We start from the raw sequence: 23,639 nt of genomic DNA on the forward strand, positions 1-23,639 counted from the left end.
CATAATTGTATACATTTGCTTCATCTGCATAATTTTGCTGCCTCCAGAGCCAAAGGCTTGAATTACATTTACTTAAGCCTGAGCTTTTCCAAATCACAGAAAACATGAGATTGAATTTTGATTTTTGGTTCAAAAAAGAATGGGCAGTATGAGAACAGAGCTAGCTCTGCTGTCACCACTTCCTTCCTACGTATCCCACCCGGTGGTGTTCTCCTCACTAGCATCCTTGTTAAGAGACACATAACAATAGTGGGATGGCAAATGGGGGGGGGGGAAGTACCCTCTGCTCAATAATTTCACTCCCACACTTTGGTCAATGCAAGTGACCCACATTTCAGAAAGAAACAGAACGGTTCAGCCAGCACATGTCGTTTGAGCCTAAGGATGCAATTATATTTGATGATAGGTGATCTTGGAATAGATTCTCTGTGGTTTCTATAAAAGCAAATAGCAGATAAAAAGGTAAAGGTATCCCCTGTGCAAGCACCGAGTCATGTCTGACCCTTGGGGTGACGCCCTCTAGCGTTTTCATGGCAGACTCAATACGGGGTGGTTTGCCAGTGCCTTCCCCAGTCATTACCGTTTACCCCCCAGCAAGCTGGGTACTCATTTCACCGACCTCGGGAGGATGGAAGGCTGAGTCAACCTTGAGCCGGCTGCTGGGATTGAACTCCCAACCTTATGGGCAGACAGCTTCAGACAGCATATCGCTGCCTTACCACTCTGCGCCACAAGAGGCTCAAAATAGCAGATACAGAGAATATAATCAGGATCAGAGTTGAGATACATGGATGGGATTCTAACTCTTTTCCCATATGCTATTTTCACTGTCTCCCCATTCCAGGTACTCTCTGTCCAACAAAGACAACAGGCAGACATTCAATAGGAGCCTGTATGTTTCACTGCAACCATTTCCACACTGGAAACTTTGCTGTCCCGGCTCCTCTGCGGGAACACAAATCTGGGGCAGATGAGGTGCACTGGGCCAAATGATCTCCTGTGCAGGAGCAAGAAGAGGTAGGGCAACCTACCCTGGCTCAAACTCCAGCCTGCAGCCTGGCACAAAGCCTCCAGTGCAGAAATGGTCTGCATGGGGCAAAAGCAGGGGGAATGGTTGTCGTGCCCATGTTACAGACTTGATCCAAATCTCTTTCTCCATGCCCATAGCTCATCTTGATCGTTAAAAGAAAGTGGAATATCCCATTCAAAAATCTGTCATATCTAGCTTCTACTGTGCATTTTCAAGGAATATGATACAAACAAAAGAAGGTACAGAGGAAGAAAATAAAGACTGGGGCAAATGTACGGCAGAAGGGTTGCCAATGCCCTGTAGGACTGATGGCATCAATCCTGTGTAGGAATGACTGGAAACTCTATGGTTCAAGCAAAGAGTTCAAAGAAGACAATTCCTATGAGGGCCACATTTCTGGTGTTTTTTACCATAGTTTCCAATGATTTCTAGACAGGTATTGTATCATGTATGGGTTTTCCCCAAGAGTGGCATCACACCATCACTGAAAACTGCCCCCCCCCCCATGTTCCCACCTCATCCCCAGTTTCTCCCTAGTTGTCATGGTCAGCCTGGAAACCCTGGATGGCAGCCAAGATAGAGACTTTGTGAAGTGAGCGGATGCATTCACTGGTAAATCACTGGTGCTGACTTTTCTTTTAAGGTACACATCAGCCACTGGGCATTTGGGAGGCAATCCTCCCCCTATGAGTTGCCAATTTTAGGAACAAAACAGATATAGAAAAGGTAACATGTACTTCTACAGGACTTGATGATAGGCGAGTTCAAGCAAGAAATGAGGGACCAAGCCTTTATTTTTTCAGATTTTTTGGAGGGAGTTAAAGCCAGGTCCATACACAACTTTCAGCTCATCAACCTGAACCCAACTCATGAGCCTGATTAAAACACCCAGCTTGTTCTGTCCACTGGGCTCAATCCCTCACATCTAGAACAAAAAAGGGTTGTCAGCAACAAGAACGAGAAAAAGACCCGAACTGGAGACTGCAGAATGATATGGCCAATCAGAATAGACAATATTGGCCCACAACGAGGCCAGAGGAAGGCACCTGCATACATTTAGGCACATCCTTGGAAGAAAGCCAAATGCTGCTCTTAGGATCTGATGCTGAGAACTTTGCTAGCCTTCTTGAATATCCACACTAACCTCCAAGTAAGGTTGTGATGTGATGCATTTCCCCATTGCCCGCAAGTAGCAGCCAATGAACTGGAGTCAGGAACAGGAAAATTATTATTATTATTATTATTATTATTATTATTATTATTATTATTATTACTACTACTACTACTACTACTACTACTACTACTACTACTACTACTACTACTACTACTATACAGAGCCTCTTGTTGTGCAGAGTGGTAAGGCAGCCGTCTGAAAGCTTTGCCCATGAGGCTGGGAGTTCAATCCCAGCAGCCGGCTCAAGGTTGACTCAGCCTTCCATCCTTCCGAGGTCGGTTAAATGAGTACCCAGCTTGCTGGGGGGTAAACGGTAATGACTGGGGAAGGCACTGGCAAACCACCCCGTATTGAGTCTGCCATGAAAACGCTAGCGGGCGTCACCCCAAGGGTCAGACATGACTCGGTGCTTGCACAGGGGATACCTTTAACTTTACCTTACTACTACTACTACTACTACTACTATATTTATTTCCTGCCACTCCCAAGACCAGCTTGTGGCGGGATACAGAATGTCCAATAAAAACCCCATTAAAACCCTATTAAAACAAACAATGAAATCAGAACAGAACAGAACAACAAGGCAGTAATACTTCAAATGCCCCAATCCAACCTCTGGAGGGATGGAAAAAAGGGTAAAGATGACAGGAACTAAGTGCTGCCAAACACCAGGGGGGGCCCAGCGATCTTCCTCACTACCCCAGCATCAATCATAAACCTGACCCACCTGATGGCAACCTAAATGACCAACCTAATGGCATCATCAGGTTTCTCCCTTGCACGGGCCATGACCAGACTGATGCATCTCAGCAACAGCCATTTGTCCTCTGTACCATTTAGTGAGATCCTGAAGTTACATGGCAACCCCAGGTAGAATGCAGCTCAAGTAGATCAACCCTAAGAAGCCTGGCTAGGACTCTAGTGGGAAGTTCTCTATGGTGTGATGCCTACGTTCTAGAATTCTCCCATGTAATCTGATACGGGACCAGTGGGACAAGTTGCACTGTTACATGAGTGTACAAATAACTGAGAAAAGGCTGTAAAATACCCTCATTAAGGGATCCCAACTAAGAACTATAAATTGCACTGGCTTTCTCTTCTCCCAAACAGCAAGGGGCTCAAATAAGACAATCCCAACCAGGGCCACATATTTGATGTGTTTTGCTATTAATTCCCCATCTTTACTTTCACGTTAATGTACCTTTAATTAGGCAATAATATATAATCTTCTATTCATTTATCATCTCTGCTCAAAGCAGGGGGCGGGGAGCCCCCCGGATGGCACTGGAGAGAGAGCGACTAAATAAAATGCCAGCTCTTGGCAGCACCTTTAATGTGTCATAAAAGATAATGGATGTGCCAGTCGCTTACATGCTAATGATTTAACATTTTCCTAAGTTTTATTTTGTGTTATACTATGAAATGTAAAGGAAAGGGGGAGAGGGGTATTCTAAGGCAATGCAAAGCACGGGGATAAAACTTATTAACAGAACAGTGCTCTGGTAATATTCATAGATCCTCAGAGCAGGGGCAGTCAACGTGTGGTCCTCCAGATGTCCATGGACTACAATTCCCATGAGCCCCTGCCAGCGAATACTGGCAGGGGCTCATGGGAATTGTAGTCCATGGACATCTGGAGGACCACACGTTGACTACCCCTGTCTTAGAGCACTCTGTGCACAGAAGGGAAATTTCTGATGACTGTGGTGCCAGACCCTGCAAATTCTGGCAAACCCAGAAGCCTCAGAATCCACTGTATGTCCTCAAGGGGGCCATTTAGAAACTGGGCAAAAAACAAAATGCAATAAACCAACTTATAAAAAACCCCATGCTAGGAAATCTGAATCCTTGAAAACTGCAAAGTGCTGGAGTGGAGTTCTAATTCAAAAAGAAGGGACATTTCCACACCTGATATTAAACCACTGTAAGCCCTGTGCCAAGGTAAAAAATGCCACCCAAAGCTAGAGCCAGTAATACATTGAACTAATAATGCTGTGGTATATTTAGTGGTGTGAATTATATATAATCTCTTTATTAAAATTCTTTTTAAAAATCTTATTGAGATTTTTTTTTCTAAATTTAAATCTCCATCTCTCTATCATTTCTTGTTAAACCTATTGAGACCCTAAGGCGATTAAGAGGCTAAATGAGAACCCACCTTGTCACTATTAGATCTTTTTAGCTTCACTCAGCTCTGCAGAGTTCTTAACAAATCTTTTTTGTTGGAATGGCACTGAGGCTTCCACCCCCAAACAAGGATGGAGGATGGAGCAGAGTTGTTCTCTCTTGCCCCAGAGGAATGGACCAGAACCTATGGGATGAAATTAATTCAAAATAAATTCCATCTAAAAATCCAGAAGAAGTTCCTGAGAGTTAGAGTAGCTTCTCAGTGGAACAGGCTTCCTCGGGAGGTGATGGGTTCTCCATGTTTGGAAATTGTTAAACAAAGGCTGGAGAGCCACCTGATGGAGAGGCTGATTCTGTGAAGGTTCAAGCGGTTAGAAGGTACAGTGGATGAGTGATAGGGTTGTGAGTGTCCTGCATAGTGCAGGGGATTGGACTAGATGATCCAGGAGGCCCCTCCAACTCTATGATTCTATGAAAAAATTTAAATTTTATTTACAAAGAGGGAAAAAAAGTTTGGAATGGAGGAATCACTTTTGTTTTTACAAATGAGTTGTTTCCCAGCTTTTATGTAATAATTACAAGGCTTTCATTTGTTCTTATTGATATTAAAGGTTTGCTTGTAAAAAAAAAAACACACACACACACTGAGAGGTTTCTTTCACTGTATTTATCCCAGTACATGTTAGTTTTATTCTGTCTTCTATAGAGTTCTCCTGATTCTTAGAACATAGGCACTCCATGCATGTACCACTATATTCTCCCTTTCTGAGATCACTGAAGCTCTATCTTGCACAAGCATATTTTAGGAAATATTCCCCTGATTTCCCCTGACAACTAGGCATGGTTCCGCCTTCTCTTCCTTAGAAAGTTTCTCCTCACACTTTGATTTAGTTGGGGAGCAAACACCTTTCTACCCGAATTCTTTCTGCCAAATGACTGTCCTAGTTGACCAGACAGTATGGGGATTAACTCTCAGTTCTCTCACCATAGTTTCCCACCTAAGGATCTGTCAGATTTCTCTCTGACCAGACTCAGACTGAACTCCCCTCCGACTGAACTAAAACTCCCTCCATCCCACAGCCGACATAACAACTCCAAATCAGCTGTGGCTAGCCAATCCCAGGATTACTGCTTTGGTTCATAGAATCATAGAGTTGGAAGGGGCCATACAGGCCATCTAGTCCAACCCCCTGCTCAACGCAGGATCAGCCCAAAGCATCCTAAAGCATAGGGAGTTCATACTCCCTAGTGATGATTCTTTCCTGTTGCTATCGTTACAGCACTCAGAACCTCCTTTCCTAGGTGCTGTCAATCACAGTGACTTCTCTACTTAAATTCCCTCCAACTCTTGGGTTAGGGACAGATGTAACCAAACAAGCATGGCTGACCATTAATGGAAAACCTTAAGAGATCCTTTGGCTTTTGCAAGGCCAAGACCTCTTCCTCTCCTTAGCATGTCCACTTTCGCCTCAAAGCGATTTGTCAGTATGTATCCTAGCTAGGATTAAACCAGGGTTTGAAATAGTGGCATGGAGGGAAATTGTGCTTTGACATAACAAAACAGGGTATGTCATGAAGCTGTGTGTTCAGGGTCTGGGGAGGAAAGGGTGGGAATAAAGGAGATTTTTTATTTATAATTTGCCTTGTAGCCCAGCCCTTCTCAGCCCAGCCATCTCAGGGTGGTGTGCATCACATTAGAACAACATAGGGTAAAACAGTGAAAACACCATAACATAAAACAGTAGAAGAAAACACTAGAATTGCCTCTGCATCTTTGCTAGCAGCCTGTCCTGCATTACTTCTTATGTTTGCCAGAATGTGGATTTTACATGGGATAGTATGCAAGCCCTGGCAGGATTCTTCACATCACAAAGACACCATGCTTTGAAATCTTGACCAAAAAGTATTGCGGAGATAGCCAAGCCTGTCCTTGTCATTTCTTATGTGTACAGCTACTCTCATTGTGAATGGTTTCGATCCTCCCCCATCTGTGTTGTTGGTCTTGATGATTCCTTTCATTCTTTCATGGGACACGGACAATATTTATATGCACAATACATGTCATCTACATCTATACAATTCTGATTTATTGATATAGAAGCAACATGGAAAAATGGGTACATCCGGTCACCGTTTGCACAATGAAATAGAAATTGTCATTCGAAAGATGGGAGGGTTCAACATGAAAAAGAGAGAGATAAAACTGAACTATGGACATTCAAGCGGAACCAACAGAATCCTCAATGTGTTGGTATCTATCTACCTTTCTCAGTTTCAGGCAGGACAAGAAAGCCAACAGAGGGTTTGAAATACTAAGGGAGTCTATGGCACTTACATCAAGAAATTTCATTGCTATTTTTTACTGACAAGGAATAGAACACTGGATGGAGCCTTCACCTCAAAGCACCCTCCCCTCCCCAACACTTAACATTCAAGAACTGACTCTTGAGAATGTAGTTTGAGAACAGCAAGGAACACATGGGAAGGCTACTTATTGAAGGCACAGCTATTCTGCTTATTAGAAACGTTCTTAAGATGAAGCTTCCCTGCCCCGACTGAGAGAGATGTCAGTCATCAAGCATTTTATAAATACATGTTGTGCTGTAGTGAGATCGCATCTAAACAAAATGCTCCTCAGGAACGGAATACTCATTCGGACCTTATTTACCAGCCAGCGCTTATGATCTCCAAAGCTGCTGTACAGAAAAGGAAAATGCCAAAGAGCTCTTTGCTCACTACATCAAGAGAAAGGAAAAAAAAAATCTGGGGAAGGAGTCTAGCAGCCTTTCAGGAAATTATAAAATTGTAATCCCTTCACAGACTATTTCCTTTTCCTGTGCATTAATATTAACGCAAGCTGTCCTCCGAGACACCCTGTTGAAATAAGACTAGCGGACAGCAAGCAGCGCTTGAGCTTCTTCCGCCATTACTGGGGAGGGGGTATCCCTTTGCTCGAAATCAGCTGCATAATGCACACTTGTTTTATTATTAATCAGAGAATTCCCAGAAAAAGAGAAAAGAGCAAGAAGAAAAAGAAGAAGAAAGAGGACTTATCCCCTGGTGGGCAAATTAATTTTTTAACAAGGGTTATGGCTTGAATGGAGAAACGATAGTCTATGGCAGGGGTAGTCAAACTGCGGCCCTCCAGATGTCCATGGACTACAATTCCCAGGAGCCCTTGCCAGCATTCGCTGGCGAATGCTGGCAAGGGCTCCTGGGAATTGTAGTCCATGGACATCTGGAGGGCCGCAGTTTGACTACCCCTGGTCTATGGACACGGGCGTCACCCATTGACTCAGATGGGCGTCACCCATTGACTTTGGCATCCAAGAGATCCTCCTTTTTGCTTCTTCTTGTACTGAACGGCAACACGGATCGTTTTGAAGAATGGACACAATTGTGTTCTTGGATAGATGTTTATTGGCTTTCAAGAGGAGGGGAAACAGTCCAAACAAATCCATGAAATGGCACTGCATTTGCACTAAGGAAAAATGTCCATGCATCCCCCACCCAGGAACCCTGTAGTGATGTTCTGATGCATTGGGGGAAATGCCAAAACGTTCCTGCACACACACACACACACACACACACACAGAGTGAGTCCCATTAAAGTCATTTGAAAGAAGACATTAATCCAAGAACACAATACACAAGTATATAGACCTGTCAAGGCTTCCCATTAGCATGTCCCACTAGACTGAATGGCAGCCCATGACAATGAAGGATACCCATTCCTCTCCCCTCCTCTGATTCTTTTCAGATGGGAGCAAGAGAAAACAATGTCAATAGCAAATCATTGAAATTGTTATTGCTACAAGAAAGGACATTCCGCCTCTATCCATTTTAATCTTTTCTCAGTGCAAGCCTAGGCTCTTCATTTGTAATATTTCTCCTCTGAAAGGGAGGGAGAGAACCAAACCCTAATGCCTAGCCCTCTAAAATTCCACTCTGGTACAGCACAAATTGGCAAGAAGCCCTTGAAAGTTCAAACAGTTGACCTCCAATTCCCCCCCTTTTCCCTCAGTGCCAGTGGCCTTTTGCAAGTTATTTCTACTTAAAACTAGAAATAAGCTATAAAACCTTCTTAACTCTTCATGCAGAGCTTTTCTTCAGAGACCGGGGAGTTCAAGGATATCAGACTTTTCCATGTACCATCCATCACTAAGACAGACAGCTTGCACGGGACTAGCATTTCAACAGAATGGACTGGTCACAGAGGCAGAAAAGGCATAATTTCCATTTGCTTCTCAGCATGGCCCTGTCTTACAGCTGCCATTGGAAGGATGAGCAAAAGCTAGGAGCCAGGCACAAGCTTAGGGACACTGGAGGGACGGAAACCAAGCCCAGCCCACCTCCCTGAGCTGTAGGGTGAGACAGGAGATATTCCTATTCCAAAATATGTTCAGTGCCTGCGTTTTATGGGCCACCAGGTTATAAAGATGCTCAGCAGGTGCCAACAAGTAGGTCCAGGAGGGCAGGAGGCATCCTCACAATAGAACCCTTACTGCCTCCTGGTCGCATTACTGGCAGATACCGCAATACGCTTGTGATATGCAAAAGGAGTAAGAAGATTCTGGCGGTGCATGGCAATAAAGGAAGCAGAGGCATTAATATTATTGGCTGGGTGGAATTTGCAGAGTTGGAGCTTGGCTTGCCTTGCCCTGCTTGCTGGGAATTGGATCCTGCCATGGTGCTAGCAGCTAAATTCCCATGGGGTTGTATTTGCAGTCAAAACCAAAGAGGAGACTTGTAGGAGTGGTTCCAATGGGATTTACACAATCTAGGTCAGGGGGAAAAAAACGTGAGGTGATATTCCTGTCAACAGTGCTGGTCACGCATGGCCAGTATTCTTCCCCACTCTTCAGCTCTTGTTGTAATTAGATTATTCAATGCAGGGGTAGTCAACCTGTGGTCCTCCAGATGTCCATGGACTACAATTCCCATGAGCCCCTTCCAGCATTTGCTGGCAGGGGCTCATGGGAATTGTAGTCCATGGACATCTGGAGGACCACAGGCTGACTACCCCTGATTCAATGCATCCTCGTCATCACAACCCTATTAGAGAAAGTGTTGTGATGTGCTGAAAAACTATAATTAAAGGGTTGGGGGGTATTGTTGTTGTTTTAGAATTCTCCATGAAAGCTCAGATTGTCAACACCTTTGAGGAAACTCTCCACAACCCCTCCTCACCAGTCTCCCCAAAACACATGTCTCAAAAGGGTAGGATTAGAAGTAGGGAGGATTGGTTGGTGACGGCATAGACAGCATGCACAAGAGAATCCACTGTTGCTGGGATGTAGGAGGAATAATGATTTTCATTACCTCGATGCACAATTAATGGAACTCCGAGGCAGTACAAAACAACAGTACCCATGTATCCATGTTTCTATAGATGACTTAGAGCAGTGGTAGTCAACCTGTGGTCCTCCAGCGTTTGCTGACAGGGGGTCATGGGAATTGTAGTCCATGAACCTCTGGAGGACCACAGGTTGACTACCCCTGACTTAGAGCATGCTGAACAATAACCAGACAATAAGGATGCAGCCTACAAGTTCTGGCATTGCCCCAGACTTATCTCTCTCTCAACAGTTTCCTCTCCTTTCAAAAGCAAGTTTTCTTGGGGCAGGGAGGGCTGTCAATGAGTCCATGACAAGCTGAAGCCAAATTCTAAGCCCTCACTTGAACCTTTGGCCACATCACTACTTTAAATCAATACCCAATCATCTGATTAGGAAAACCAGTGCTCGTCAGGTGAGTTTCTAATTTGGTCAGCCTTTTACTTGAGTGCTCAGTTACAAAGACCCCGATTGTCACGAAACAGCCTCTGGAATCAGAATGAGTGATGCAATTAGTGAACAAGAAACACCTTTTCCCTTTTAATTTGATTGCCCAGAGGGAGAAAAAAAAATTAGAAATGCAGAAGGTAAATGGAGCCACCACATGCACACCTGCATATACACACAGATCCAGAAACAGGAAACGTATGCTAAACAGAAAGATGATCTTGCATATCAACTACAACAGCCGAATTACAAATTAATGCCCAACACAGCCCTAGAGATTACAGGTCAATATTTAATTGCCACGAGAAAGCAAAGAAGAGACCAAGTAGCTACGCAAAAGGAATCTGATACAAATCAAAGTAGGGGCTGGATATTTCATACTGTGACATGCACAGCTATTGAATTTCACTGCCTCCCTGTGAAAGAGAAAAGGTAAAGCAGCAAAAATGCACTGAAGGTGGACTGCGTTCAAGACCAATAACAACCAGGAAGACTCAAGAAGCAACATCCATATTTCTACAAATGCATCTATTTTGTTATAATCATAGGGTTTCAAACAGTGGATGAATGCTTCCCCCTCCCCAAACTGTCAATAGCAGGGAATTAACTCAGGCAGCTGTTTAAAAAAAAAAAAATCAAAAGTTCAAAGAAAATTATATCCGCAGAGAACAAGTGGACAAACCCAACGATCAAGTGGTCTTTTTTTAGTGCTAAGAACACTTAAAGGTTGTACAAGGTGAACCTCTGCCTATGAATCACACCACTTCTTGCCTAAACAATTTTGTGGCATTATGGGTAAGCATTCCTCTTAGCGGTCCATGAAAAGTTCATTACACCAGCCTCTACAATTCAATATATTGTGCAATGTTTTCTGCAGGGACTATTCAGAAGTAAACAACGGAACATAACACACTCTTTTCCGAAAACCACAGCTAACAAATAATCTTGTCTCCATCATAAAAAAGTGGTATGTAACATTTGAAGTGGCTAATGAGTATCACAATTGGGATTGTGTTCACCTGTGTTACTTAAAAGAATATCGGTGCAATGCATTTCTCAAAGACCAAAATTAAATTTAAAACAATATCCCTCAAACTCTCTTACTATCCAGAATCCGGAAGCACAATATCCAGGCTTATATATTACTGTGCCACATCTGATAGAGGACCTGCCATTTGTTTTAAATCCCTCTATGATTTGTGAGACTAATTACCATGTTGTTCATACAGGATACCTGGAGACAACAAAGCAGGGTATCATTCTGCATATCTGCCCTGTATTCTATGTCATCAACGTATAGTAGAATTTTGGGTTAGTCTGCAGGGCACAGTAAAAAATGGAAATCCTCATCAAACAACCCTTGTTTCATACAAAAGAAACCTTTCAAAACAGCCAGCGGGATCCATAAATAGCGTCATTGTGGTCAATGCAAAGAGTATCATGTAAGGCAAGAACGAGTTAAAATCTGATTATCTCTTACCAAGTACCCCCAGCCGGTAGTTGACGGTGATGACTATCACATTGCCATAACTTGCCAGGACACTGCCATCATATAAATTTCCAGTGCCTTCCATGTAGGACCCTCCATGAATATACACCATCACTGGTTTGGGCCCCCCACTATCTCGAATGTCTGGAAGAAAAACATTGAGAAATATGTTATCCCCAAGACACTGTGACCCAAGCAAGATTCCTAGCTTGTTACCTTTCTTTCCCAAGCTGTATTTTAAAAGTGTTTCCCAAGCAACATGTGTGAATTACCACAGAGGTGACTTTGATGCAGTCAAAAGAAAATCTCCTTATCCCGTCTTAGCAATACCCATGATCTCAGGAGTGTGGGGTATTCGAATCAAGTCAGAGTTTGCTCAATAATCTTTCTGGTTGTCTTTACAACCAAAGTGCACCCTTAATTTTCCAGTTTGGTTTAAGAGTGATTAATATGTGGCATTTGCTGCCAGAAAATACAATGGATACAGGCATAGACAGCTCTGAAAGGTGATTAGATGCAGATTTCATGGAGGAGCAGGCTATCAGTGGCTACTAGTGGTGATGGCTAAAGAGAACCTCCACATTCAGAGGCAGTCAGCCCCTGAATCCCAGAGCCAGGAAGCCTCAGCCTCTATGCCCTGTTGTGGGACCTCGAGAGAATCCTAGAATCATAGAAAGGGAAGGGGCCATACTGGCCATCGAGTACAACCCCCCGGCTCATTGCAGAACCTGGTTGGCCACTATGTGAGGCAGAATGTTGGACTAGATGAAGCACAGGGCTATTCTTATGTTCTTAAGAAAGACCACAAGCCCTACAAAAAAAGTGTTGGTCCAAGCAATTCATGATTACTGTTGGAGTCAGCACTCGGCTTCATGCCTAACATGCTATGCTTATCCAGATTTCTGTAATCCTTTGCATGTAAAGAGACAATACTAGCACTGGTCTTCTTTGAAAGAACAAACAATCGTCAGATTATAATGCTGGAAAGGATTTTGCTCTGCAGGCCAGGAACTAAGTGATCAGTCAAGGTCCCTAATACAACTGGAGAAGGAAAAAGGGCTTCTGGTGGTTGTTGCTGTATTAAAAGGGGATCTGGGTGTGGGCTTGGTGGAGGGTCAGGGATGGACAGCCTATTTGTTCGCTAGCATTGATGGTCCTCTCCAAAGCCCTTGACATGCCTGTGAGCAAAGTCTGTGCAAGTTAGGACTGCACACAGCGTCCATTCACTGGATGGGTTCAAGCTCTAGATGCCTTTATAGATATCTTCCGAGTTCCTGATGACTATAGGGAAGATGATCACACAAATCTACGCTAGTTCTGGTATCTGGGCCCTGCAGGGTATCAGAATAAGAATTTTAAAAAATTAACTTGGAATCAAACACAATTGTTAGGTATGCTCAATATATTTCCCAAAGGTAATCAATCTGTGCATTTACTTGTTCTTTGATACCTCCAATGTGATAAAAATATTTACAAGCAGACCTGGACTGTTCACCTCCAATTCAAATTGATATTATGACACATATCTGGGAGAGACCAATGTACAGGTTAGCAAAAGGCTAAATGTGGGGACAGGCTGCATGCCCAGGAAATGTAATTCCATTGGTGCAGTCAATCATAATTGCATCAATCAAACTGGATGAAGGCAAGACCACAGAAAAAAACTGGATGCCTGCCATCTGAGTGAGGAAGTCTGAATTTTCCTGGTTCTACTCATGACAGTCAAATCCCCCCACTGGGGGCGGGGGGGGGGGGCTTTTTGTTTAGTTTTAGATCTGTAACTGTATATTATACTGAATGTTTCTGCCTTTCATTTTTTAAAGTAAGTTTCTAGGTTTTTAAAATGCAGAGACACGCCTTTTGTTCTTTCTGCAACAACAACAAAAAACTAGAGACATACTTTGTGTGTGGGGGAGTTGGCTTTGCTTTTTAAAAAGGTATTTCCCTGGCAACCCCTCCCTTATCTGTTGATACTGTTGTGCTTTGTGGAAAGGAATCTTTTGTGAATGGGGGTAAAGCTGAACCAGCCAAGTATAAATTGTGTTCCAGTTGGAGGAGAAGTGTTGTTGTTGTTGCTGTTGTTGTTGTTTTGGGGGGCAGCGGAACATGAAGAAGTGAGGAACAATTAAAGACCCCCTGACCAGGTCAATACTAAAAACTGGAGTGATCTACTAGTCCTATAAATATGGTGTGTTCTATTTCTGTGGAACGGCCTGTTGCAGAAGGTTATTATTATCAGTTTCTTATTTATAGTTTCTTATTAAGTGATCAGGATACTTTACAAATCAGACGAAGCAAAGAATAGAGGTTCCCAGCATTGAAGATATACATTCCAGCAGTGTGGGAAATAACGATGGGAGGAAAAAAGGAAGCAAAGGACAAAAAAAGGTGAATAAAGGGCCAAAATCTTTAGGTGTTGTTTGGGGCTGGGAGCAGGAATTAAGGTCAAAGAGGTTGGCTTCAAAGAGGAATCTTGGGGAAGGGGCTTATGAGAAGGCGCTATAGAGTTACAAGGATGTTAGATTCCCGCTGGGAGCACAGGGGAATCACCATGGCCCACCCCCATTCAAACTGCCAGCAAGAGATTTTTTTCCTAGCTGGCATCACTGCAATGGCATTACATCACCTGCTGGGGAAGCCTAGAAGTGAAAGCGCTTCACTCTAGGAATCACCAGAAACTCTATGCTTTTGACACAGTCATTCCCATTGCAGGTTGTCATCTCATTCAGGTTTTCCCCATGAATTACATAACACCATCAATCTGATGGTACCCCCATACACCCTCCCCCCCCCACACACACACACAAACACACTGGGAAGCAAAGGAAGGTAGAGTTGTTTTAAACAAGAGCAAGAGTGAAAGTGGCTGAAGGTGACAGGGCTACAACCTTCTCTACATCGTTATTATTTTTATTTTTTTAAAGTTAGGGCTGAAAGGGCGTTTTTCTTGCCTAAGAAATGATATTAAGCCAGACTGAAATATGACACTAGGGCCTAGTCTGCACACAATAGATACTTTCAATGCACTTTAGAAGCAGATTTTCCTGTTCTGCACAGGAAAAATCCAGCTGCCAAAGCACATTGAAAGTGCATCATCCTACGTGTGCGGAATGGGCCTAGCAAGGCAAGCGCTATTCTGCATGTGACCTTTCACTAGAGTGGTTTCTTGATTTTCAGTGGTCCTGTGAAAAGACGTTTTCCACACTTCCTTAGCAACCCGGAGACTAGCAGCTCAGGTGGATGCCAATGGACCATGTTAACTAATTGCTTTGCATGGCTGCCCAGTTTCCCCAAGACTTTGTGAGAGGGAAAGGCCACATGGAGAAAATACTTTTGCCTCTGCAGTGTCAAGCTGAAATCAGGCCTTGGTTTCTGAGACTAAAATTCTAGCACGTCCCTGCTACGGCTACCAGGCATCCGGTATTGACCCGGACAGTCCAGTTATTTTCACTGACTGTCTAGGGGTGGTGGGGAGAGACTGCAAAACACACACTGACCCTCACTAGCCCCCTTGCAGTCCTTTTTGTGCCTGCCTCCTCGTGGCTATTTACCCTGCTGCGCTGGTGCCACGTCTCTTCTGGAGCTGGCGCAAGCGGAGGAACAGATAAATTATTAATTTGAAATCACTAAATGACTGTTCGCAGCAGAAACTGTACATGGCTAATTGTATGCTTGGAGGTAGCACAGGAGGAGATTGTTTAAGAATTCATCTTTAATTAAAATTACATAGAATTACAGAGCACCAACTGTGAATAGTAATGAAATCTTGGTTGCATAGTTTGGTCGATCTGGGCAAAAGCAGAAAAAATGATGGGGGTATTTGGAAGAAACGGGGCAGCTTTCTTTGATGGGTGGGGAGGCTACCCCTCTACCAGTCCATTGTAAAGCAAAGTTCAAGATTATAAAGGTTTCTCTGAATAAATTGAGCCTATATAATGACATTTTATGACTTCCTTCTGAATATTGCGCTCTGAAAGGTTAAGGACAGGCAGTACGGCGAGCTCCTATCCATTTATCCACATGCCACGGTAGATAAGAATAGAGATGATGTACATTTTCTCTGCACTGCATTGTCAAAGATCTCAGCACTGACCTAGAGGAAATCCACTTCTCCTGTGAACCGAGAGGTGGTTCTCTCCACACCGCAGCTATAAATGGCAAGAACGTAACTCTAAGCGTTCAGTTTCCGCAGGGCCCAGAAGGAATATCGATCGTTTTTATAAATGCGTATTCCCTATTTGATTTCTTTGGAGGTTTGCTTGTATTTTGGTAAATGGTTCAGGTTCTACATATTTGGAGATTGTTTGGGCATGTTGCATTTAAATATACATATACATATACATATACATATACATATACATATACATATACATATACATATATATATATATATATATATATATATATATATATATATATATATATATATATATATATATATATATATATATATTCATTTCATGGGTCAGTTTATGTCACGTGTATATATCTTTTGGATATAGTAGAAAATCTCCCATGACAGAAGGGGGTAGGATGAGGATGGCTGTCTATTATTCCTGCTGCTGCTGAAGCTCTTTGATTCCCTCCTTGTAAAGTTCTTTGTCTTAGTCTTTGAGAGCCAGTTTGGTGTAGTGGTTAGGAGTGCGGACTTCTAATCTGGCATGCCGGGTTCGATTCTGCACTCCCCCACATGCAACCAGCTGGGTGACCTTGGGCTCGCCACGGCACTGATAAAACTGTTCTGACCGAGCAGTGATATCAGGGCTCTCTCAGCCTCACCCACCCCACAGGGTGTCTGTTGTGGGGAGAGGAATGGGAAGGCGACTGTAAGCCGCTTTGAGCCTCCTTCAGGTAGGGAAAAGCGGCATATAAGAACCAACTCTTCTTCTTCTTCTTCTTCTTCTTCTTCTTCTTCTTCTTCTTCTTCTTCTTCTTCTTCTTCTTCTTCTTCTTCTTCTTCTTGGGGAATCCCTGTCTTAGTCCAACACTCCCATTCTGTTACTGACTCTCTCTTCCAGGGTTTGTCTTTTACATAATCATAGAAATTCCCATTCTGTCTCTCTTATTTTTCCAAGCCTGTACTTATAGATACAATCAGGAACTACCGTAATTTGAGGTAATAGCTCAAGATTCCTTTTTATGCCATAGATCCCAAGTTTCTGCGCTTGACATTTGAAAGTATTTTCAAGGTATCTGATGTAATTAGGAGTGTAATACAGGTTCTTCTTGCCAAATTGCATGTCGGTTGAGGTCCGGGGGACTCCAGGCCTTTCCTTCTTCATTTTAATAGCCACTGCAAATCTTTCTCTGAATAAACTCTCATTAAAATTCCAATTACATGACACCTTTTAGAGATGCGCTAGATGAAATCCTAGGTATCTTTAAATCTTTGCCACTTAGTCCTGCAAATTATATATCCCTTCCTTCTTCGGATTATTCTTACTCCCTCCTTGGATTATGAGCTGGGTGGTATAATGGTGCAGCCGCTTGGATTGGTTGGGTTAGGTGGGGTTGTTCGGCTTTTTTAGAAGATTTTATTGCATTAGGAGGGTTTATGGGGGTTTTATTGTTGTGACCCGCCACAAGCCCTGGGGGAGTGGCGGGCTATAAGTCAAATAAATAAATAAACAAACAAACAAATCTCCATCTTTAGGTGGCAAGCAACATGGGGCAGGGACCTGTCTTTTTTTTTGGGGGGGGGGGAAATAATAAAAAAATTAAACTTGCATTGCATCATGCAGGCCAATACTAATACTACATAAATAAGGAATTGATGCCATTTTTTCTATGAATGGCTCCTGCTCATTCCAATTATAATCTTGAGACTGCTCTGGCTGCCTGTGACTCCTCATGCTATGCTTATTTTTACATAGTACAGGTGCCATAGCTTAGAGGTAGAACATCTGCTTGGCATGCAGGCGGTCCCAGGTTCAATCCCCTGCATCTCCAGTTGAAAGGATCAGGTAAGAAGTGATGTGAAAATGCCTGAGCCTTTGCATGAGTAGACCAGGATTACTCAACCAGGGTTTTGTGAAAACCTGTGGTTTCTTGACAGCCCTGGAAAGGTGTTCCGAATGGGTGGGATTTAATTTTTTTAATATATATTTTTAACTAGTTTCAAAGCCCATTTATAAAAATGGGCTTTGAAAGGAGAGAGGGGGGAAAGGGCAGAGGGCGGTCCCCCTCCTGGCAGCTTACTGGAGAGTAGGCAGAGGGGGAGGAGGCATGGTTCCGGGCAGGGGCAGGCCCCGCGGATCCTTGACGCGGCAATGTGGCTGGTGTTTCCGGCAGAGGGGCGGAGGAACGGGCGTCGTCGGCTGGAGACCTATGCGGCGCAGTGTCACCACGGCCTAGAGAGGCCAGGGCTGTGGCTGGGCACGGCAGAAGGCTAGAGGTGTCAGCAAAGTGGGCTGAGCAGGGGCCGCCATAAAGGCGTGGCTCGGACGGGCCCCCAACGACGCGTGTGCGTGGGAGAAGGCGGGCTTGGCCGGAGCCGCGGCGGTGGCCCTGGGGCAGCGTGGCCCTCAGGGGTGGATGCGGCGAGACATCGGGGCATAGCAGGGCTGCAGGGCAGGTCGGGCGTGGGGCCGGATGGAGCGGCGGCGGCGCGAGATGGAGTGATCAGGCCACGGAGGGCATTCAGGGAGGCGTTCTCTGATGGGTTGGGAAGGTAGGGGTGTGGCCGTGAGGGGTCCGCGGGCGGGGGAGTTCTAGGGGGGTGGCGTAAGAGGAGGGATCGGAGGGACAATCGCCAGAGGGGGTGCGGCAGGCTCGGTTGTGGGTGGGTGGGCAAGTCGGGAGGCTTTCTGGCCGGCTCGGCGGAGCGCAGATGGGAGGATAGGCCAAGCAGGCAATAGACTCCTTGGGCGGCGAGTGACACTCGGAGGGGCGAATTAGGAGCCGCAAAGCAGCTCCTGATTCACCCCTCCGAGTTTTTATCACGGACGGAGCCCACCCCTTTCTCCTCCCAACTTGCCCTTAGGGCTTTATTTATACCACTCCGCAGGAGCGGTTACAGATTTGTTAAACATTTATTGGGTGATATGACCATATATAGACATGTGGACCCACTTCCCTTCCCAAAATGGTCAATGATGGGCCTGGAGGGAGTGGGAAGGGGAAAGGCCTCAGGTGGGCATCTACCCAGCTATGCTTCCCATCCATATCCTCCACAATCGTATCACTTCTGGTGGTTCTCAAAGCCTCAGGAATATTTCAGGGTTTCTCAATGGTAAAAAGGTTGAGAACGGCTGGAGGAGACAATACAGACTTTGATGGACCAAGGGACTTTTTCAGTGTAAGGCAGTTCCATGTTTACTTTTGAGTAACTATGAAAGGGCGTTGACAGTCCAATGACATGGTGAGCTCCATTCACAAGGGCTAGAGAACATACAGAAGAGGAGACAAGCATGCTCATGAGTCACCCCACTCCCTTTTCTCCAGGCCCTTCCTAGAGCTGTGTCTTCTGGGATAGCTCAGGAACCTCACGTGATACCCAGAGACTTAAAAACAAACAAGATTTTAGTTTTGTAGAAAGGACCCTGTCTAAAACCCTAGTTGTGTGCTGTGAACTTCCCCATTCTCCATATTGTTCTGGGAAGGGTCTGTAGATAAGAGCTAAGAGTTCTCCTGCTGGACAGAGAGGACATTTCTGGGTTGTTCGGGCAACAGGGTAAGGCTTCTATCCCAGCACTGGGGGTGGGGGGCGGCAAAGAAATCCTTCTAGTGCAATGTGCAAAGACAGCGATGTCCCTGACTGCTTACACTTCTTCCCCCTCAGCACGGCCAGTCCGCTTAGCCCTGACACCATCTCACTCACTAAGTGATCCCTGATGGATTAGGATCAGATAGCAGGAAAAAAGATAAAGTGGTGCTAACAGAATGTGAAAAGGAGAAGGAGACATTGAGGCTATCATGGAAGTGTACTTTAAGGGCATTTCAGGCATGGCCTTTCCCAAATTCCATCCCCCCACCACCCAAAAATAAAAAATCTGCATGTAAAAATATAGAATTTGAGCCAGGAAGTGCTGGTTAATGTAATGCTTGAAGCCATCTTTTGAAAGGCACAGCTACAAGAGCAGATTTTTTAAATACTCAATTGTTCCTGCATTTGAAATGAACAACTAATTTAGCTCTGGTTTCACATAGGGCTCTGATCATAGGTTTCAGCTTGCCAGAGGCCAAGGCTCACAGGGGGATATTCATTTCATGGAATCATAGAGTTGGAAGGGACCTCCAGGGCCATCTAGCCCAACCCCCTGCAGAATGCAGGCAATTCCAAACTACCTGCCCAGCTGTATTGGCCTGTATGATGCAGAGCAAGTATTAGATCCAGAGAACAGGGCCCACGTCTCACAAAACAGGAAGTCTGGAAACAAACAGAATCAGGAACAGGAATCCCCCCTGCTCAATGGAAAACAGGATTAGGAGGGGCCTGGAACACCTTTGCCGTAAGAAAAAGGTGAACAGTCTGAGGCTTTTCAATTTAGAAAGAAATAGATAATAGGAGCCATAATTCTGGTTTATAAAATGCTGCATGAGGTGGACAAATGCAAAGAACCTTTCCTCTCTCCCCCATTGTACTAGAAACTGAGGGTACCCAATGAAGCTGGTAGGCAGTAGATTCAGGACAAAAACCAGGAGGTGCTTGTTTTAGTTAGTGAATGATTAAATTGTAAAATTTGTCGACGGTGGATGTAGTCATAGATGGACTGAGACATATGTCAATATCAGAAGAAAAACAAGAAGAGCTGGTTATTTTATACTCTGCTTTTCACTATCAGGAGTCTCAAAGCAGTTTACAATCACCTTCCCTTCTTCTCCCCACAACAGACACCCTGTGAGGTAGGTGAGGCTGAGAGAGCTCTGAAAGAAACTGTTCTGTGAGAAATGATCTGACAGAATTGTGAGTAGCCCAAGGTCGCCCAGCTGGCTACATGTGGAGGGGTGGGGAATCAAACCCAGATCTCCAGTTTAGAGGCTGCCATTCTTAAGCACTACAGCAAGCTAGCTCTTAGATTCCTAGACAGAATCATGGAGGACGGGCCTTTCTGTGTCTACTAGACATAGCCAGTAAGGGGAATCTGAATACTCACAAGCAGTAAACCTCTCTATCCCTGTTAAGAGGGCTACACCTGGGGAAGCCTTGGCACAGGATGCTGGACTAGATGGACCACTGGTCCATCAGCAAGGATGTTTTTATGTCCTCTGTTTTATCAGAAGGCAGAATGAAGCAAAGGGTCAAAAGGAAATGGAAGCAACAATTCTGGTTTATAAAATGATGCATGAGGTACACAAATGAAGAGAACCTTTCCTCTCTCTCCCATTGCCAACCTATAATCATACAGGCCAATACAGGTAGGCAGGTAGGACAGGCCTCAGGGAACAAGGCTTACTGTGGTACACAGCTAGGTAACCTATTGAGAGTTTCCCCCTGCTACCTGTTCCAGGGGCTGTTACACAGCCAGCATCTTGCATTCTGCTCTCTCGAGAATGGGGCATTCTGATCTAGAGAATCAGATAGGAGAGGCATTCTGATCTAGAGAATGGGGCATTCTGATCTAGAGAATCAGATAGGAGAGGCATTCTGATCTAGAGAATGGGGCATTCTGATCTAGAGAATCAGATAAGAGAGGCATTCTGATCTAGAGAATGGGGCTTGATTCCCCATTTCTCCTTCACTCTGAAGCCTGCTGAGTGATCTGGAGCCAGTCACAGTTCTCTTAGAACCCTCTCAGCCCCACCAACCTATCAAGGTGCCCATGGTGGGAAGAAGAAGGGAATATTATTATGTGACACTGTGAGGCTCCTTAAGGTCAAGAAAAGCAGGGTATGAAAAATGACTCTTCTTCTCTTGAGAAACTTGAGCCAATGACGCCAAGGCATGGAAGCTCCTCCTAGTTCTGCCTCCTGCTGGTTTAGCAGGTCAAGGAAATAGTGAGCGCATTAATTGTGCACAGCTAGAATGTGTTTCTTTGGCCACATTAAGAGGAGACAAGACTCCCTGGGAAAGACACTAATGGTAGAAATAGTTGAAGGGAGCAGGAAAAGAGGAATGTCCAATAGCTGATGGATTGGCTTAAAGGAAGGCATGGCCCTCAGCTTGCAAGACCGGAGCACGGCTGTTAAAAATAGTTTTGGATGTCACTCGTTGACAGAGTTGTCATATAAGTCAGAAGGAACTTGACAGCACTTAACACAAAGAGAATAAGTTTGATTATAAATCTGTGGGATTTAGGCTTTGGTTGGGATACATCCTACAGTGTTCTAATAATTGCATAGCACAAATGTGAATTGTGGGATTCACACTGGGAAAGTTTGAGACGTGGAAAGGGAAGCAACCGCCGAAGTTTCTAATTAAAAAAGACAAGAGCTTGCATATAACTTACCTGCTACTGGAAATGTGGGCTAGACAATGGAAATGCTGACAGCCCCTCATTGCGTGTAATTATATGGGAGCTTTTCATGAAAGCTACATCAGGGTTTATTCTTTCTGCATTTTCAAGTGTTACCAATACTATTATGATAATTCAGTGCTAGCTCTCTCTTTGTCTGAAGGGAAATGTAACTAATGGCAAAACCAAAAGCACAAATCATTTGAAATTTTAATTTGGATGTTTTCATGGTCGTCAAATGGCTTTTTGGTTTTTTGGTTTTTTTTGCATGATCAGCTCCAATCATAAAAGTGGCGCCAAAAGCCTGTGGCTCAAGAGCTGCCTGGCTCAAACCACCTTGCAAAATTCAGGCTGCAGCCAGCACTCACTGCTCCTTAAGGTGGGTCAGTGATGCTTGTATTATTAGATCTTATGGAAGCATTCGACTTGATAAATCATGAACTTCTTGCACGTTGCCTCACTGATGTGGGGATATGGGGGCCAGCTTTCCAGTAGCTGGTCTCTTTTCTCCAAACTTGGGAGCAGAGGATTGCTATTAGGGAAGAGCAGTTGACCACTGTCAACTCCAATGTGGAGTTGGAGCACGATGCTCTCCCCAATACTATTCAACATTTTTATGCACCCTTTAACTCAGCTTGTTTGAGGATATGGGCTAGGGTGTCACCAGTATGTGAATGACACCCAACTCTACCTGTTGATGAGTGGCTGGCTGAATACTCTAGCTAAATATTTGGCCAGGTGTCTTGGAGCTATGATGGAGTGGCTCCAACAAAGCTGCCTGAAGCTTAACCCCTTGAAGAAGGTGGTCCTCTGGCTTGGAAGGAAAGGACCAGAAAGGAAGTTTGCCTCCCATGTCTGGATGGTGTGCAGCTAAAAACAGCACACACCTAGAATTTGGGGGTGATCCTTAGGGTAGCTCAACAGGTGTTTTTCCATCTATCCTAGGTGAAGCTACTAGTGCCTGGTCTCAGAACACCTAGCTACAATGATCCACATGGTCACCTCCAGAATAGACTTCTGTAACATGCTCTATGTGGGCCTACCCTTGATTCTGATCCAGAAACTACAGCTGGTCCAGAATGCGGCGTCTCTTCTCCTTATGGGGACCCCATGGAAGGTACATATTCAACCGGTCCTCCAATAGCTGCATTCCCTACCAGTTGAATTCCAGATCAAGTTTTAGGTATTGTTTTTAGCCTTTAAGGCCTTATGCAGTCCAGGACCAGCATAACTAGGGACTGCCTGTGCAAATACATCCCAAAAGAGTGTTGTGCACTGTAAATTTCAACTTACTTGTAGTCCCCAACCCCCCAAAAGTTAAATTGTCTTCAACCAGAACCAGGCTCTTTCGGCCCTGGCTCCAGCCTGGCAAAATGAGTTGCCAGCCAAAACTTGGGCCCTATTGGAGCCGACCGTTCAAAGGGGATTGCAAGATGGCACTCTTCTGCAAGGTGTATGGTCGAGGCCAAACCCATGCACAGTATGACATCAGAAAGGGCCCCTCCCCTTCTGTTCCACCTCCCTTACCATCTGAAGATTGACAACTATGGCCAGAATTGGAGCATATTTTAGCTTAGATTTAAAACATTGTCCTGTAATATTTATATTTGCATGTTTTTATTGTCGTCAGCAACCCTGAGCC

The 23,639-nt window shown here is 44.4% G+C and overlaps 1 protein-coding gene across 11 annotated transcripts in view; it reads right to left on the reverse strand.

The window, feature by feature from the left end:
* NLGN1 (neuroligin 1) overlaps positions 1-23,639 on the reverse strand; it is a 692,408-nt gene that overhangs the window by 328,863 nt on the left and 339,906 nt on the right. For all 11 annotated transcript variants that reach the window (XM_077348372.1, XM_077348378.1, XM_077348375.1 and 8 more), the window contains one exon: positions 11,595-11,747. In XM_077348372.1, the coding sequence (XP_077204487.1) occupies positions 11,595-11,747 (153 nt within the window). The remainder of the gene's footprint in view (positions 1-11,594; positions 11,748-23,639) is intronic.

The sequence above is a fragment of the Paroedura picta genome, chromosome 8, assembly GCF_049243985.1.
Source record: "Paroedura picta isolate Pp20150507F chromosome 8, Ppicta_v3.0, whole genome shotgun sequence".
In the NCBI taxonomy this organism is placed as follows: Eukaryota; Metazoa; Chordata; class Lepidosauria; order Squamata; family Gekkonidae; genus Paroedura; species Paroedura picta.